We start from the raw sequence: 15,504 nt of genomic DNA on the forward strand, positions 1-15,504 counted from the left end.
TATATATATTGCTTTGCATTGTGCCCAAGAACATGGTCCAAATCACTGCCACAACCATGGCTAATATTATTAATACTATTTTCACTATAACAAAAACATACCAAAATGTAAGTGATGTTTTTGTGCATTTACTATGGATATACCATGTTGTTTTGGAGCTGTGCCAAGGAACGACCTTGATTTTTCCTGTATTCTGGAACAAGCACATTGCGCAAGAGTGATATTTGTACCATGAATGAATACGAAAAAGAAACCAGCAACAGAAGATTGATATGCTTTAATAAGATATCAGTGCAGAGATACAACTTATTGGGTAAAATTTCCCATACAGTAATGTCAACAATAATCATATTAACAGTATTATAATAATGTCAATATACATTTAGCATATTAAAATATGTACTGTACGTACTTGCTTACTTTTTAATGAGAAACTGCCTAATTTATGTATCAGCATCCAAATGTTGTCTTTAAAGTTGGAGAATAAGCATAAAACCAAATCGAGCACATAAGGGCAGTAACATTCGAAATTCAAAAGCCGCAATGGGTTCATGGGGTCTCAATCTGGTGAATGATCATCATAGTAGTAGATATTAGAAAGACATACATGTACCAGCACTCTCTGCACATTCAAAAGCACAACTCTCACTGAAACATCATCATCTTCATCATTATGGCTGCACTGCTTTGAGAAAACTAGATTACAATGTTACCATTTCCTCCGCTGGCATAAACATCTGAAAATTCAAGTAATTAGTATACTGCATTGCTTTATAGCTTAATTTCTGAGTGACTAAATGGCAGTGACCTAGATTTGCTTTTGTTAAGGCACCTGTAACAGTTTACATATGAAATTATTACCATTTACTAAAAATGTAACTTTTTAAAAGCATATGAATTTCTCTGACCTAGACATAAAATATAATTAGGGTCAATTCAGTGTAGCTGTATCTGGTTTATTCTGGGAAATATTCAAAATTTCATCCAACAATATAGTTTTCCCTAGACACAAAGAGTGATCCATCTCCCCTCACAGCTCGGACACGTTATCCGTCTACTGGTCTCTCTCCTACTCTCGTATTGTGTCTACTGTAACTGTCTATCAATGTTCCAGATAGGAGTGTCAATCTATGCGAGTCTTGAGCATCAAAATGTAGTCTGTGAAATCTAGTTTTAAATCTCTGACTTACTGTAACATCTGGATAGTTTAAGGAGTTAAAATACCTATAAGCCTCAAGACATGTTAGAACATATAGTGAACATGCACATTTCAGTTAAGTATTAAAGTCTGAGTAAATATCACTAAAACATGACCAGGTCACATTTTACCTCAAAATTATATATACACAGTGCTGGGTAGATTACTTACAAATTGTAGTGCTTTACTGATTACAAATTTCATGACATAAATTGTAGTTAGTGACGTAATCTTTTAGGATTACACATTTTAGGTAATATAATGTAACCACTATTTGATTAGTTTTAGATTACTTTTGACCTAACTCATGTATCATATAGATTTAAAAAGATTATTTTGTACCTCATTAAGACATAAAAATACAAACAGAAATATATTCTACAACAAAGTGCTTTAGGGGTTCGTGAGTTGATGAAAATCTAATACTTAATTAAATCATAATGATGTAAAATAAGGCAATAAATCACTTTAAAATAAAAACAATAAAAACACACTCACTAAGAAAATCTACATTTTATTTGTTTTCCTGCATAATCTAAAGTGACATGTAAAATAGGGAAATATCAATAAATTATGAATAATGTACTGCGTTTATAATATATAAATCAATAAAAAAAAAACTTTAATCTGATTTAAATAGGAGCATTTTAAAATAGTACTTAATAGTACTTTAAAAGTACTTTTCAGAGTACTTGTAATTTTGGACTACAAGTAATTTTTGGAATCTGATTATGTAATCCAGATTACATAAAATCAGTTAATGCCCAGCACTGTACATATGTAGAGCATTGTGACATTTTCCCCCCTTAAATGTGACCCTGGACCACAAAACCAGTCATAAGGGTATATTTTTTTGAAATTGAGTTTTATACATCATCCATTAATTTATGGTTTGTTAGGACAGGACAATATTTGGCCGAGATACAACTATTGGAATATCCGGAACTATTAAAAATCTGGAATCTGAAGGTGGAAAAAAAAACAAAAAACAAAACAAAAAAAAAACGCCTTAAAAGTTGTCCAAATGAAATCCTTAGCAATGCATATCTACTCACAAAAAATATTTTTTTTTATATATTTATGGTAGGAAATTTACAAAATATCTTCATGGAACATGATGCTTACTTAATATCCTAATGATAATTTTGACCCATACAATGTATTGTTGACTATTGCCAAAATATCTAAATATACCCGTGAGAATTATGAGTGATTTTGTGGTCCAGGGTCACAAATTCCATAATTCCCATTATTTGTCAATGCAACAATAATCCTAAAAATAGGAACAAATTCTTATAATCATATAATACAATTTACAGTTTGTTTGTTTTTTGTTGTTGTTGTTGTTGTTTTTCTTCTTTGGAGTGAAATATGACCTGGACAGATTTTGTGCCATTCACTCCTGTGATGAATTACCTTTGTTAGTTGTGCATAGCCACTCACTCAAACACAGTCTCACACAGCTAATCCACCATAAGGCAACACATCTCCAGTCTGGTCACAAAACTGGCTATTACTTTAAATACTGGATTGTGTGCCAAACCTTATCTTTGTACCTTGAATTACATTAAATCTTAGAAATTGTGTCACCTTTTTTTCACCAGGGGTTTAGAGTTACACTAGAATCTAACAGAAGATGTAAAGTTCTCTGTAAATGTGTGTTTAAGCATAACAGCACAGAAAGAAAAAAGAAAAAAAAAAAAAAAAAATTCCACAACCACAGTTCTTGCTACATTGCTACATATTGCAAAGGGTATACCTAACAGACAATTTGGATGCTTTATGATTCAACTTTAAAGATAACCTCAGGGTAATTCAAATAAAAAGATATTATCTAGATATGCATATGGGTCAGACTGCATGAAGCACCATCTTCAAACAATGCAAGAGATCACTAAGATTAAACTCCTTTAAGGATGCTACATAACATATCTAAAACAGATTTTTTTTTTTTTATTATATTAAAACTCCAAATTTTCAACCCAACTGTACTGGCCTGCCAATAAATGTAATATGCATTTGCATATTTCCAGAAAAATGCCACCAAGAACAAACACAGGACACCAGCACTGCAGACTCTATAAGGACTCTGATTCACATCTACTGAGTAGACAAGACAAAGTACCAGAACAATTAAATGCTTAACTTTATCATCAAAGTAGAAATCTATAGTAGAAATCTTAGAGCATCTTCCTTTAAATATGTATGTTTACAGCTAAATTGACAAAAATATATGTATTTAAAGTGGTCTGCACTATAAGGCAATAAACCAAATCAGAGACAGAAACACAGTATTGCCACAATTCGAACAAAGGCACATGAATAACATTAACATTGAAAGTGGTCAGTGAAGACAAGGTATAAAGACCCCATGAAATTACTTGCTGGGACAGTTTTCCTGCTGAAAAAGGAAGTTTGGGTTGGAAATATAGAAGGATTATTATTATTATTATTATTATTATTTTAAATTGGCTTTATGTTATGTTACAGTCTTGAACCATGATTTGCTATTTACTAGCTGATTGCAGAGAGAAGGAAATGCTCATTCAGAGAATATGATTGGACAAAAATTGTTGTAGTACAGGATGATGTCATCAATATTTTTCTCCATTTTCCCAAACAAGTCTAGATTTTAGTAGTACACTTGCACAGTGGTTCCCAACCTTATGTCCTTAAAGCCACTCTCCTTACGTAATGTGTTGAATTATTATAATAATCCATGTCATCTGATCATTTTAAATAATGTTTAAATATTTCACACTGAACTATTTTATTCAAAATATATTAAATTTCTTGCCTTTTAATTTAGTAGAATACTGGTAATATCTGGTTAATATCTAGAAAATACTGGTTTTGTCATTTCTGCTTATTATAATGCATTTTAAGGGGCTTGTTTTGAGAATACTATCTGCTACCGAAAGCACAATAATTGAGGTCGCTGTATGTATTAGACCAGGTTGTTTTTTTGTGATATCTGGCAACCCTTCATTTGCCAAACACATTTGTGTGAGGAAAGAGTCGAGAAGCAAATGGAAGGCGAACTATTATTAATATTTATTGAATAAAGTGGCTTGAATTACACACACCTAGGACACCAGATTGGGAATCACCGCACTAGCGTATAGACAAGCTCAAAACTGACCTTTATATTTCATGGGGTCTTTAATTATGTGCCAGAGGTAGGAAAGTTAGAACAAATGAAAGAAATTAGAACATTTAAAAACAAGTAGCTTACACTAGATTTTTTTTCTTTCTTTTTTTTGTGTGACATTGAGAGAGAAAAAGATGAGGAAAATATGCTGAAAACAGCTTCAATGAAATCATCTGACAAGCAGAGAAACACACAGCCAGCCGAAGACAACACAACATTTAAACTCCTCCAAAAATACTTAAATTCATTCAGAAACGGTCTTGTAACTAAAAAAAAAAAAAAAAAAAATAGTACATGTATATAATTTATGAAGATGTAGACAATAAAAATAGAATCATAGCTACATTTGTCATGTATGCAGTAAGGTAGGTATGACTGTGAGAGGGTGTATAAGCATGTCTGTGTACAAGCTGAGGTGTGCTAAAGCTGGGGTGGCTATTGTCAGGTTAGTGAGGGTGAGACGAGTGATAGGGTCAGGTAAAGAGGGATTGCATTTCTGTGGGCTAGTGTAGAAACTGGTCTAAGTGGACTGGTCTAATGCTCTTAGGAGGTCACTGCCTTGCAGCAAATGAAGATTGCCTTGCAACGGGACGTTGACCTCGCAGTCGTAACGCGTCAGCTCAGGCAGAGAGTAGGTCTCGAAGGAGGGCCCGATAAGACGACTCGCAATTCCTGTGAACACAACCAGCACTGAGAATCAGCATCAACAGTGCATGAAGTACAAGTGCAGATGTGTGATTGTACTATTTAAGAGCTCACCATCCATTTTGGAGGAAGGCTGCATGCTGAACTCTCTGTAGTTACAAAACTGTTCTCGGTAGCACTTTGCTGCCTGTCCGGTCTGATTACCCGAATACTGGGTCTTCCTGTGCTGGTGGTCCATGTCTCTATTACGGGCCATGCATTTGTCTAGGTATAAATAATTTTGATTATTAATTTATTGTATGTAATACAGTTGCTAAAAATCTTTTAGAATTTTCCTATTAAGCCATCCACTTTTTGGGAGGGGGACTTGGTTAAGGAAGTATTTTCCCATTCATTTTTTAAAAACCCTCATTAAATAGTTAAAAGACATGAACCAAACCAACCAGCTACGAGGTAAATCACTTTGATTTCAAGCAAAAAACGTTTGTACTTGACAAACATATTTTTGCTTATAGCAATACAGCCATTGACATTTTTAAGTAATTACATGATGTGGTGATTAATTAATCGAATAATTTATCAAATTTGGCTGAGAAATTACCTCCAAAAGATAATTTAAAGTCATTATTGTGTTAAATGAGAAAATCATCAAATAGACAATACAGGAAGTAGCTTTAGGGGCTGTTCACATTTTGTGTCTTTTGCACGCGCAAGTTCGTTATTTCAAATGAAGGTGCGCGGCAAGCGCACTCATAATTGAAGTGATGCGGTTGCGCTCATTTTTTCCAGGCGCGCATATGCTGTGGTGAATATCTTAAATATCTTAACCTTTCACAATGCTGCAAGCCATGTGACAAGAACCAACCAATCAGCTTCGGCCTTTCTGTAACAACATCAAAAGCTCAGCCAAACAGCTGATCATAGCTGTACAGGGCAGGTTTTTATTTCTCATCTCCACAAATATATCTAGTAGTAAACCTAATGCAAGGGTTAGAAATCAATTAATCCTTTGCTGATACTTCCTCATCATCATGGAGAGCGCACTTCATGGTTGCATCGCAACGACAGGCGCCACGGGAGCGCAAGCGCTTGTGGAAAGAAAGAGAAAGTGGCGCGACCGCGCTTCACGTGTGTTTTTAGACATGATATGTGAACGGCCCCTTAGAAAGACATATTTTATATGATTCAGCATAGAATTTGTTACAGTTTTAGGCTTCAACGGCCATGAGTGTGTGTAAATTATGACAGAATTTTAATTCTTTGGATGAACTTTACCTTTAAGGGGTTAACTTTTTATAAAATGATACTCTTAATAAGAAACTAGAACTGTCAGTAGATATTGTAAATGTCTAAATGAGTAAGACATTCATTCATTCGTTTTGTTCTAAGTAAATGGCTCCCTTTATGAATGGGCCATTGAATCATTGGTTCACCCGATTGATTTACTCAAAATGCTGATTAATTCAGAAACGAAACACCGCTGTGTGTTGCTCGGAGATACACAACAGTTCTGCTGTGGCTTTACAGGTAATATTTTTACCTGCATCATTTTTATCACCAATCAACTGTATGAAATAAAAGATGACCTACGTAGGCCTGAGGCGGAGCATGTACGTTAAATGCGTTAATAATTTTAACATTTTTTTTCCAAAACTAATTAATTCAATGGACTATATGCACGGAGCATTCTTTAGAACTTCCGCATTAATATAAGCCAGCTCGAAAACTTCCGGTGAGATGTCATTTGCTGGTGTGTTGAGCATCAGTAGTGTAATACTTAGTTTATAATCAGAATATAGTCACTTAAATAGTGTGGCATAGCATTAATTTAGTTATTCAAACGTAAGACAACATAAAAAAAATAAAAAAATAAAGACGTACCTCAATGTTCCTCCTCGGATAAATTCAATTCGACCATTAGTTTTCACACTTTTATGTGGAAAAAAGCTTCAAAAATTAAATATTTATTGTGCACTTTAGTTAGATTAATTGAATAAAATGTGTGTTTTCACAAGTGTGCTGAAATCATTGATCTTGCACTGCACTGACTGACAGCTGCTGTGATTACAAAGGGAGAGCACGGTGCTCGCTTTCTGTGTAATTCACAATAAAAGTTATTGTTTTTCATAAGATTTTGTGAGCATTTCATACTTCACATTGACAAAATTTATTTTAAACCTAGTTATTTTATAATGTTTAATATTTAGTCAAAAACAAAGTGAAAAACGTTTAGAGGAAATGGCTGACATGTGCGCAAATAAATGCTACTTTGCAGCCACCTGGTGGTTAAAGTGCTAATTACTGTCTTTTTTATTTTTAAATAAGTGTTTTCTATCAAATGTTAAATTTCCTACATTTTTAAACGTTCGGTTTTACGATGGGGACAATCTCAGAAGGATGAACAAATAATGTTTGTGGTCATCACATTAAAAATAACATTTGAAGTGCTGGGAAAAAATGTGTGTGCGTGTCTAATTACAGACACGGCGTTTTTAAACAGTCCCAATAGCTTCGTCTTTATTGCAATCAATAAAACTGGTTTATTTGCAAATTAGGTAAATGTGATAACTGCATTAAAATATAAATACAACATTTAAAAAAAGTCAACCATAGATGGTTTTGTGTCGAAGGACAACGACTACAGAATGAACAGCTAATAGTTCACCGGAAGTGCTCGAGCTGGCTTAACGACAACCAGGAAGTAACCCATGCATATAGTCCATTGACGTGTTAAATCAACAGCCCTTTATATATTATATATATATATATGTATATTATATATATATATATATATATATATATATATATATATATATATATATATATATATATATATATATATATATATATATATATATATATATATATATATATATATAAAGGAATTCTTAAAAACACCACTTATAATCAATTTTCAGTGTAATACCTGACAAAGCGCTAGTGCTGAGTGATTTCCTGTCCATGACAGCACAGCTCTCATTCCGAAGTCTCTTCCACAGTGTCTGTTGTGACTTAGTGGGGGGTGACTCACCCTAAAACATATGATATAAGACATATATGATATGATACAATATAAGACATAAGACAGTATGATATAAGACATATAATACCAAAAAAAAAAAAAAAAAAAAAAAAAACACACCCAATATTGGATTAAAAAATATATAATAAAATCAGCCAAAGGTTTGGATATACTTGACAGAATTTCTCATGATCTTAAAAATTAGTGATGCTCCAAAATGTATTATTTACCAAAACACCAATGCTGAAATTAAAGTTTTCATTTAGCTCAAAACCAAAACCAAATTGATTAAATCAACACTCAGATAAAAATAATAAACAAAAATTGCACATATAAGGCAGGTTTTTATAATTTTGAATTAGTTTTCTAGCTGACTAATGAAGTATAGAAAATTGAATGGCTTTTTTCCAACAAACCCTCATTCATGTTTATTTCGTGTTAGTAAAGAGGAAGAGATGATCGGTTCACGTGTGCCGCATTGGTGCTTAAATCACAACTACAATGGCTACAAGTCCTACAACGATCTGTCATGCCACATTAAAGAACGTCAAAACCACATTTATCATTTTATTATAACATTGAGAGAATTCAAAAGTTCAGAGTTAGTTTCATATAAAATGCAGCAAAACACAAAGCTTTGAATGGTTATTGAATGGTAGGTGCCCTACAAATAATTTTTTGTTCACACATCAATAGAATCGACTAAAAGACACGATTAAAAATGAGAAATGTACCTGTTATAACTTATCCAAGTTATGTGCTCAAATTGACACTGAGACAAATGTGCCTATTGGAACTCTTTCAAGATAAAATATGTGGTAGTTTTTGTTTGTTTAACAGTTTGTCATCACTGCAAAGTTCCTGTAGTTTTAGTATGAATTTATTATATTATTCAAAAACTGTGGAAATAGTAGTAATAAAAAACAAGTAGTGTCCAAACCTTTGACTCGAAGTATTTGAAATCTTAACAATTTCAAGTTAAATATAAACAAACCATGGTCATCTGCATGAACGAACGCTTGAAACTGTTAGCGAGAGCAAGTCGAGCTGGACTCATATCTCTGTAGTTCTGCACAAAGTTCTCCACAGGCCTGCAAAACAAACACAGATGTTATCCATCCAATGCAAATCTAAAGACAGCAGCACAGCAACGTTATCCTACGAGCGAACCAAGAGAAACATCCTGCAATAAGCAGAATTACCTTTGCAAATAAGGTGGCATTCGATTTGCTGGCACGGTTTGGCAAGAGCGCTTTGCAGCTAAAGGATCCATCATTCCAGCCTTGCTGGGTAATGGAGGATCAGGTGGCCACTGCAGATTCTGACGGCCTCCCATAGAGGACAGCGGGGTGTTGGCAGGATCATGGTAAGGAGGCATCTGCATGGGGCCCCTGCTATAGGGAATGGATGGCCATGACCCTACAGAACCTCCGGTGATGCTCTTCTTATCCCCTCCTGAACTCATGTTGGGCTGGAAGTGGGCAGCTGAAGGTGACCCCAAGGGCTGGAAGAGGCTTGTGATGTTGCTGAAGCTCTGCTGGTTAGTTGCCAGGCCTCCAATCTCAGATGCCGGCTCTTCCTGGCAGATGGGATTGAGCTGGAAGTCCTCACCATCCATGGGGATGTAGGGAGCCAGAGTCTCCAAGTCCAGATCACTCAAGTCAGTCTGGAAGGTCATGAAGAGGTTAAGGTCAGAAAGACTAGAATCTACAAGCAACACCTGTTTTTTTTCTTCAAAATCTAATATTGACAGGATCATGAGAAAAAATGTATTTGATCTCTGGAGATAAAAGACTTATGGTAACTTTTAGGTTTATTTAAAACTCAAATATATTAAGAAAACAAAGGTCTCTTTCCAGGTCTCACTAAATTTTTTTTTTTTTTTTTTGGTAGATTGTACCAAAAACTGGAGTACCAAAATTGAACTACGTCTACGAAAACTACGAAAATTTTATGTGTAATTTAATGAGTTGCTTGTCATTTCTTTGTAATTTGACTAGCAAATTTACAAAAAAAAAAAAGTGCAGTTATAAGCAACATCAGCAGATGTTTAAAAATATTATAAAAATTTAAAGGGATAGTTCACCCAAAAATTTAAATTCTGTAATCATTTACTCACCCTCAAATTGTTCAAACAGTTGATGGGCCCCATTATCTTCCATAGTATTTTTTTTTTTTTTTTTTTTTTTTTTCAAACTGGGGCCCATCAACTGTTTGGTTACCCATATTCTTCAAAATAGCTTCTTTTGTGTTCAACAAGTTTGAAAAAAAATTGAGGGTGAGTAAATGATGACAGAATTATCATTTTTGGGTGAACCATCCCTTTAAATATTAAATATGAATAGAATATTATTAATGTTACAGGCTAAATACCTCTTGGTTGCAGGAAGCCTTAGTATCTTGTGTGTCCAATGAAAGCAGTTTCTCAGTCAGCTCCACCTTCAGGTCACTGTCCACTGGGGTATAGTAATCTCCGGGGCTGCTGGGCTGTTCAATGTATAAGATATGAATTGAACACATACTGTGCAGTGATCAGACATCAAGTTCTTATGTAAACAAAACGCATGAGGATAATAAGATTTAGTATTTCAGTTTACCGTAGAGCAACTGCTTAGGCTGGGAGTTGCACTACTGGGAGGCGGAGCTTGGGGCACAGAGAAGGTGGCGGCCATCTTGGGCATGTCTCCAGCGTAGCTCGTCTTATGGCCGTCATGAATGGAGTGAGAAACAGGAGGAGCAAGAGAAGACACTTTGCTGAGCATTGGGTGGTGCTCATACTGGGGCTGACCTGAAGAAAAGAATATGAATTGTGCAGATAAAGATTTGTATTGTAGGTATTCAGAGGTGGCATAAACTGTGATCAGCTGGCGTGATTAACTAGCTTTATTTGGCCTTTTTGAAACTACACTAGCTGATAACCCTGTATTCGCTTGACTGATTAATAAGGTTAAGGTTAAGATTAAGGTTATAGTTGGGTCAATCTTTAAATAAATAAATAAATAAATAATTTATTTATTTAATTAGATAATTACTGTAATGAAATATATTTTTATATATTTTTTTAATGTATTTTATTTTAATAAAAAATATTTTTTTACTTTAATACAATACAAAATTAGTATGATGCCAAAAATGTTCCCACCAACATAATGTTATTAATTATTAAATTAATCATTTATTGCAATATACACTATACTGTTTAAAGGTTTGAGGTCAATAAGAATTTTTTTATGCTTTTAAAAGTAGTCTCTTATGCTCACCAAGCTTGCATTTATTTGATCAAAATATGCAGTTAAAGTGATATTGTGAAATATTATTACAATTTTAAAGAACTGTATTCTATTTTTAATATATTTTGAAATGTAATTTATTCCTGTGATATAAAGCTGAATTTTCAGTATCATTACTCCAGTCTTCAGTGTCACATGATCCTTCAGAAATCAAATATTCTAATATGCTGATTTGCTGCTCAAGAAACATTTCTAATTATTATCAATGTTAAAAACAGTTGTGAAAACTGTGATATAACAAAGTACAAAAGAACAGCTTTTATTAGAAATATAAATCTTTTTCATTATAGATATCTTTACTGTCACTTTTGATCAATTTAATGTGCCATTGCAGAATAAACGTATTAATTTCTTAAAAAACAAAACAAAAAACACCAAACTTCTGAACAACTGTATACATCTATCATTATTATTATTATCATTATTATTATTATTATTATTATTATTATTATTATTTTACTTTGGGAAAAGAAAGAAATTAAACTATGACATAAACTGACATAACATAAAAGTGGTATGTTATCTATAAAATACTCAGATATTGTGTCTAATTCCCTACTGTAAAATTAAATTGTTGGTTTAACTTAAAAAAAAAGTAAGTTACCTGGTTGCATTAAAATTTTGAGTTCATTGAAATTAAAAAAAAAAGTTAATACAATGAAGGCGATTGGTTTAATCAACAGAAACACAAAATATTATGTTATCTGAACCACATTTATTATCTAAGTTGATTTGACAAAAGAAAAAATGTTGTGATAACAAATCATGAAAATAATTTTTTAACAGTGTAGATATCTGTACCATTGGAAATCCCATATCGCTTCAAAACTGCAAAATGAATATTGTTCTCACCAAAGTCAAGAGAGATGATGGTGTCACCAGGTGTAGGTGCCAGCTGGGTGAGTTCTTCAGGCTCCTCTTTGAGTTTGGTGAAGAGCACTTCACCTGGATCGCTGCCCAGGGATCTTTTGCTTGGACTAAAGAAACTTTTCAAGTTGTGAGGCTTGAACAAAGACTCAGTCTGGTCCATAGAGAATAGCATGGATTTCTCCTCAACGTCACTATGAAAAGAGAGCACAATGGAAGGTTGATGGCTTCTTGTGTCACCATATGCAGTATGCAACACTGTAGAGTAACAGTAAAGTTGAGTTTTGAGTTGTGTGAACATTCATCAAACTTTCTCCTTTTGTGTTCCACAGAAAAAATTATTTCATAGTTTTCATTTTTGGGTGAACCGTCCCTTTAAGTTGTATATTTTGTCTTTAATTGGATCACAAGCGTCGATGAGCAGAGAACAGAAAGTGCAGATGCAGTACAAACACATCATAAGCTTTGTCACCTTTCATTTTTTTGCCTTACCTCAGCACGTAGTTCACGCACACAATGCACTGGGGCTGGGAGTTGCGACTGTTGTAGATGACTGTACCCTGGGTCTCCACCCACACATAGCCCCCATTCTTAGCCAACATCCTGTACTGACCACTCACTGCCTGGCCTTTGGTGCACACTAGAGAGGGAAGAGCAGAAAATAATGTAAAAAACATTTTGAGAACACGCACATTTTTTAAAATCGACTATTTCTTCCCACTTTTGTACTGATGTTTTGATAAAATGGCTGGTCCAAATGTTTCCTCAGAGATCTCCAAAACAACATGTCTAATGACTAAGAGGGTCTTGGGTAGCTATAACAAACTGGGACAGACAGCCAGACCCATCAAGGGAAAGCTAACATAAGCAACAGGACAAACAGAGACACAGACAATGAGGGATTGCTGATCTGAGTTTTGACAGTCTGTCTCCATGGCACGTTCGCCCTGGACTCGGTCCAGATCTGCCGTGGGAAAGCATTGGTTTCAGGTCATATGGTTCATTCCCGGCCTGTGCTTGCACCGCTCTGCAGGACGGCAATGTTGTTGTAGAAAGCCTTGCGACTTCATACACGCGGTTGGAAAAGGAAGTCGCGTAGAAGGATATAGGTTCTAAGTGTCCTTGAGTCAACAAGATTGGTCTTCCCAACAGCCCTACTAAATACGGAGTCGTACATCATCTACCAATTTAAAACTTGCATACTGTATATTCCTTCCCACTGATTTGTTAAAATCTTCTCCGTGTTATGCATGGCATTTAAAAATATAGGAAACAACTGCAAGGCTGCATGTATTTGATCAAAAATACAGTAAAAACAGTAATATAGTGAAATACTATTACAATTCAAAAGAACCGTTTTCTATTTTATTATATTTTGAAATGTAATTTAATTTGTGATGGCAAAGCTGAATTATCAGCATCATTACTCCAGTATTCAATGTCACATGATCCTTCAGAAAAATACAAAAATATGCACTCTGTCACTGACTAGATACTAAGGATTTTTACTGGTAACACATTGCATTATTATGCATTATATTCAACGTTATATATAGTAGTTCAATGTAGAACTGACACTAAAACTCTGTAAATTTTAATTTTTCCTCACATAATCATTGTAATTTTGGGTGAACTATACACAATACCTTTTGTCACTATCCACAATACATATTGTTGCATTTTTGTATTGTGATATATTGTGACACGATATATTGTTACATCCCTATTTTCCAGTCTTTCATGTAAAAAAAACGTGTTTTTACAGGCATTTTACAAGCAAAAAAATGTAGATGTGAGATGCAACAAGAGGCACATTTTGAGATGACGAAATCAGAGAAAAATTCCTCTCAGCAATGAATGAGAGTGAGTAACAGAAAATCCAGAACTGCCGCACTGTATGAAGAGTGCTTCTGAATGTATATGCCTTTCTTTTCTGAGAAGTATACAATCTGTAAGACTATGTCTTCATGTATGGGAACGTTTTTTTTTTTTTTTCCTGGTTCTGAAAGTTCAAGTGATGAAAATGAGTGCTGGTACATGCGAAAAGAAAGTGGTTGATTAAAACTCAGAAATGAAGTCACGAGGCAGCCCTACTCTCTTCCTCTCAACAAGCCTAATCCAGATCAACACTTTTTTCCCCCTCATCTACACACTTTGAAATGACTCTAATTACATGTTAACGTCACGGTGGACAGAAGCCACTCCACATCCAGCATCTGATTAAGGAGCAATCTGGGACACCTGGCCAGGCTGAGGAGCACCGTAGCTGCCTACTGCTGCGTTCTTATCTCCTCTGTCACTCCTAATGGGGTTCAAGATGTCCTAATGGCTGCTCCGGTCATCCTTAATAGAGCCAATCCAATAAGGCTCTTTTGAATCGTATTCATAACTCAAACATGTATTCGAAATGCAATTTGTCTGAAATGCAATTTGACTCGGGGGGGCTGACAATCTCAGTATATATCTCGTCGTTTGCTGTGTGCGGACAGTCTGTGTTTGTGAACGTCAACAGATATTAGGTTTCACCTCTACTTAACAAGAAAGAGAGAGATAAATGAAAGCTTAAAGGCAATTAGGTGCAAGCAGCAGGTTGATAATAAAAAGGTGAGAGATGAGTAACTGGCTGATGTATATATGTTGTATATGAGTTATTGTTATTGTTATTTTTACATCCTCTATTAAAAAAACCTTCAAAATGATGTATGATTTGTTGGAATCAGACGGAAAAAAAAAAGAAAAAGAAAAAAGATTGAGCTACACCTGTTTGAAGCCGATAGAGTCAGCAAAGTCAATGTAGAAAAAATGAGTTAAAGTTTTTTGAAGGTTTCAAAACAAAATCACACCTTAAAATCCCTGTTAATAACACCAAATTTGGCTCACACCAAGTCAAAACCGAATATCTAAGAAAAATATATATTAAGCTTTTTTTCCATGATACCACAATTGTTTGATTAACATTAATGAAACAGACAGCCTATATATTAAGACCTACTATACCCTACCCTCATGGATAGGTTATAATATAATGTTACACATCAGATGTTTTACCCAACAGTTAACCAAACATTCACTTAAGACATAACAGATAATGTTTGTGTGAATACTCACCAAGACGGACATTTTGAAATACTGTAATTCTGTGTATATCGTCTTGCACATGCTTTGAATGTGTCAGTCAGCGCAAGTAAGATCATTTTGTTTACACCAGCTTGAGTTTGAAAATCACATTTCATTGGTTCAGACTCATGCCATCCATAATTCGCTATGAATATTCACAAAGTTGGAATGCTGTGCTTTAAAACAATACTTCAAACAGTCGTCGAGAAGTGAG

General features: G+C 34.4%; 1 protein-coding gene across 2 annotated transcripts in view; it reads right to left on the reverse strand.

The window, feature by feature from the left end:
- Positions 1–258: 258 nt before the first annotated feature.
- epas1b (endothelial PAS domain protein 1b) overlaps positions 259–15,504 on the reverse strand; it is a 51,880-nt gene continuing 36,634 nt past the window's right edge. Inside the window, exons 8-16 of one of the 2 annotated variants that reach the window (XM_067386992.1) lie at positions 12,666–12,813; positions 12,159–12,367; positions 10,614–10,804; positions 10,390–10,503; positions 9,219–9,682; positions 9,011–9,107; positions 7,921–8,026; positions 5,109–5,258; positions 259–5,021 (exon numbers count right to left, since the gene is read on the reverse strand). In XM_067386992.1, coding sequence (XP_067243093.1) covers positions 4,870–5,021; positions 5,109–5,258; positions 7,921–8,026; positions 9,011–9,107; positions 9,219–9,682; positions 10,390–10,503; positions 10,614–10,804; positions 12,159–12,367; positions 12,666–12,813 — 1,631 coding nt within the window. In that variant the 3' untranslated portion in view covers positions 259–4,869. The remainder of the gene's footprint in view (positions 5,022–5,108; positions 5,259–7,920; positions 8,027–9,010; positions 9,108–9,218; positions 9,683–10,389; positions 10,504–10,613; positions 10,805–12,158; positions 12,368–12,665; positions 12,814–15,504) is intronic. The other variant, XM_067386993.1, reaches the window with a different exon arrangement.

This window comes from Chanodichthys erythropterus, chromosome 5 (assembly GCF_024489055.1).
Source record: "Chanodichthys erythropterus isolate Z2021 chromosome 5, ASM2448905v1, whole genome shotgun sequence".
NCBI lineage: Eukaryota > Metazoa > Chordata > Actinopteri > Cypriniformes > Xenocyprididae > Chanodichthys > Chanodichthys erythropterus.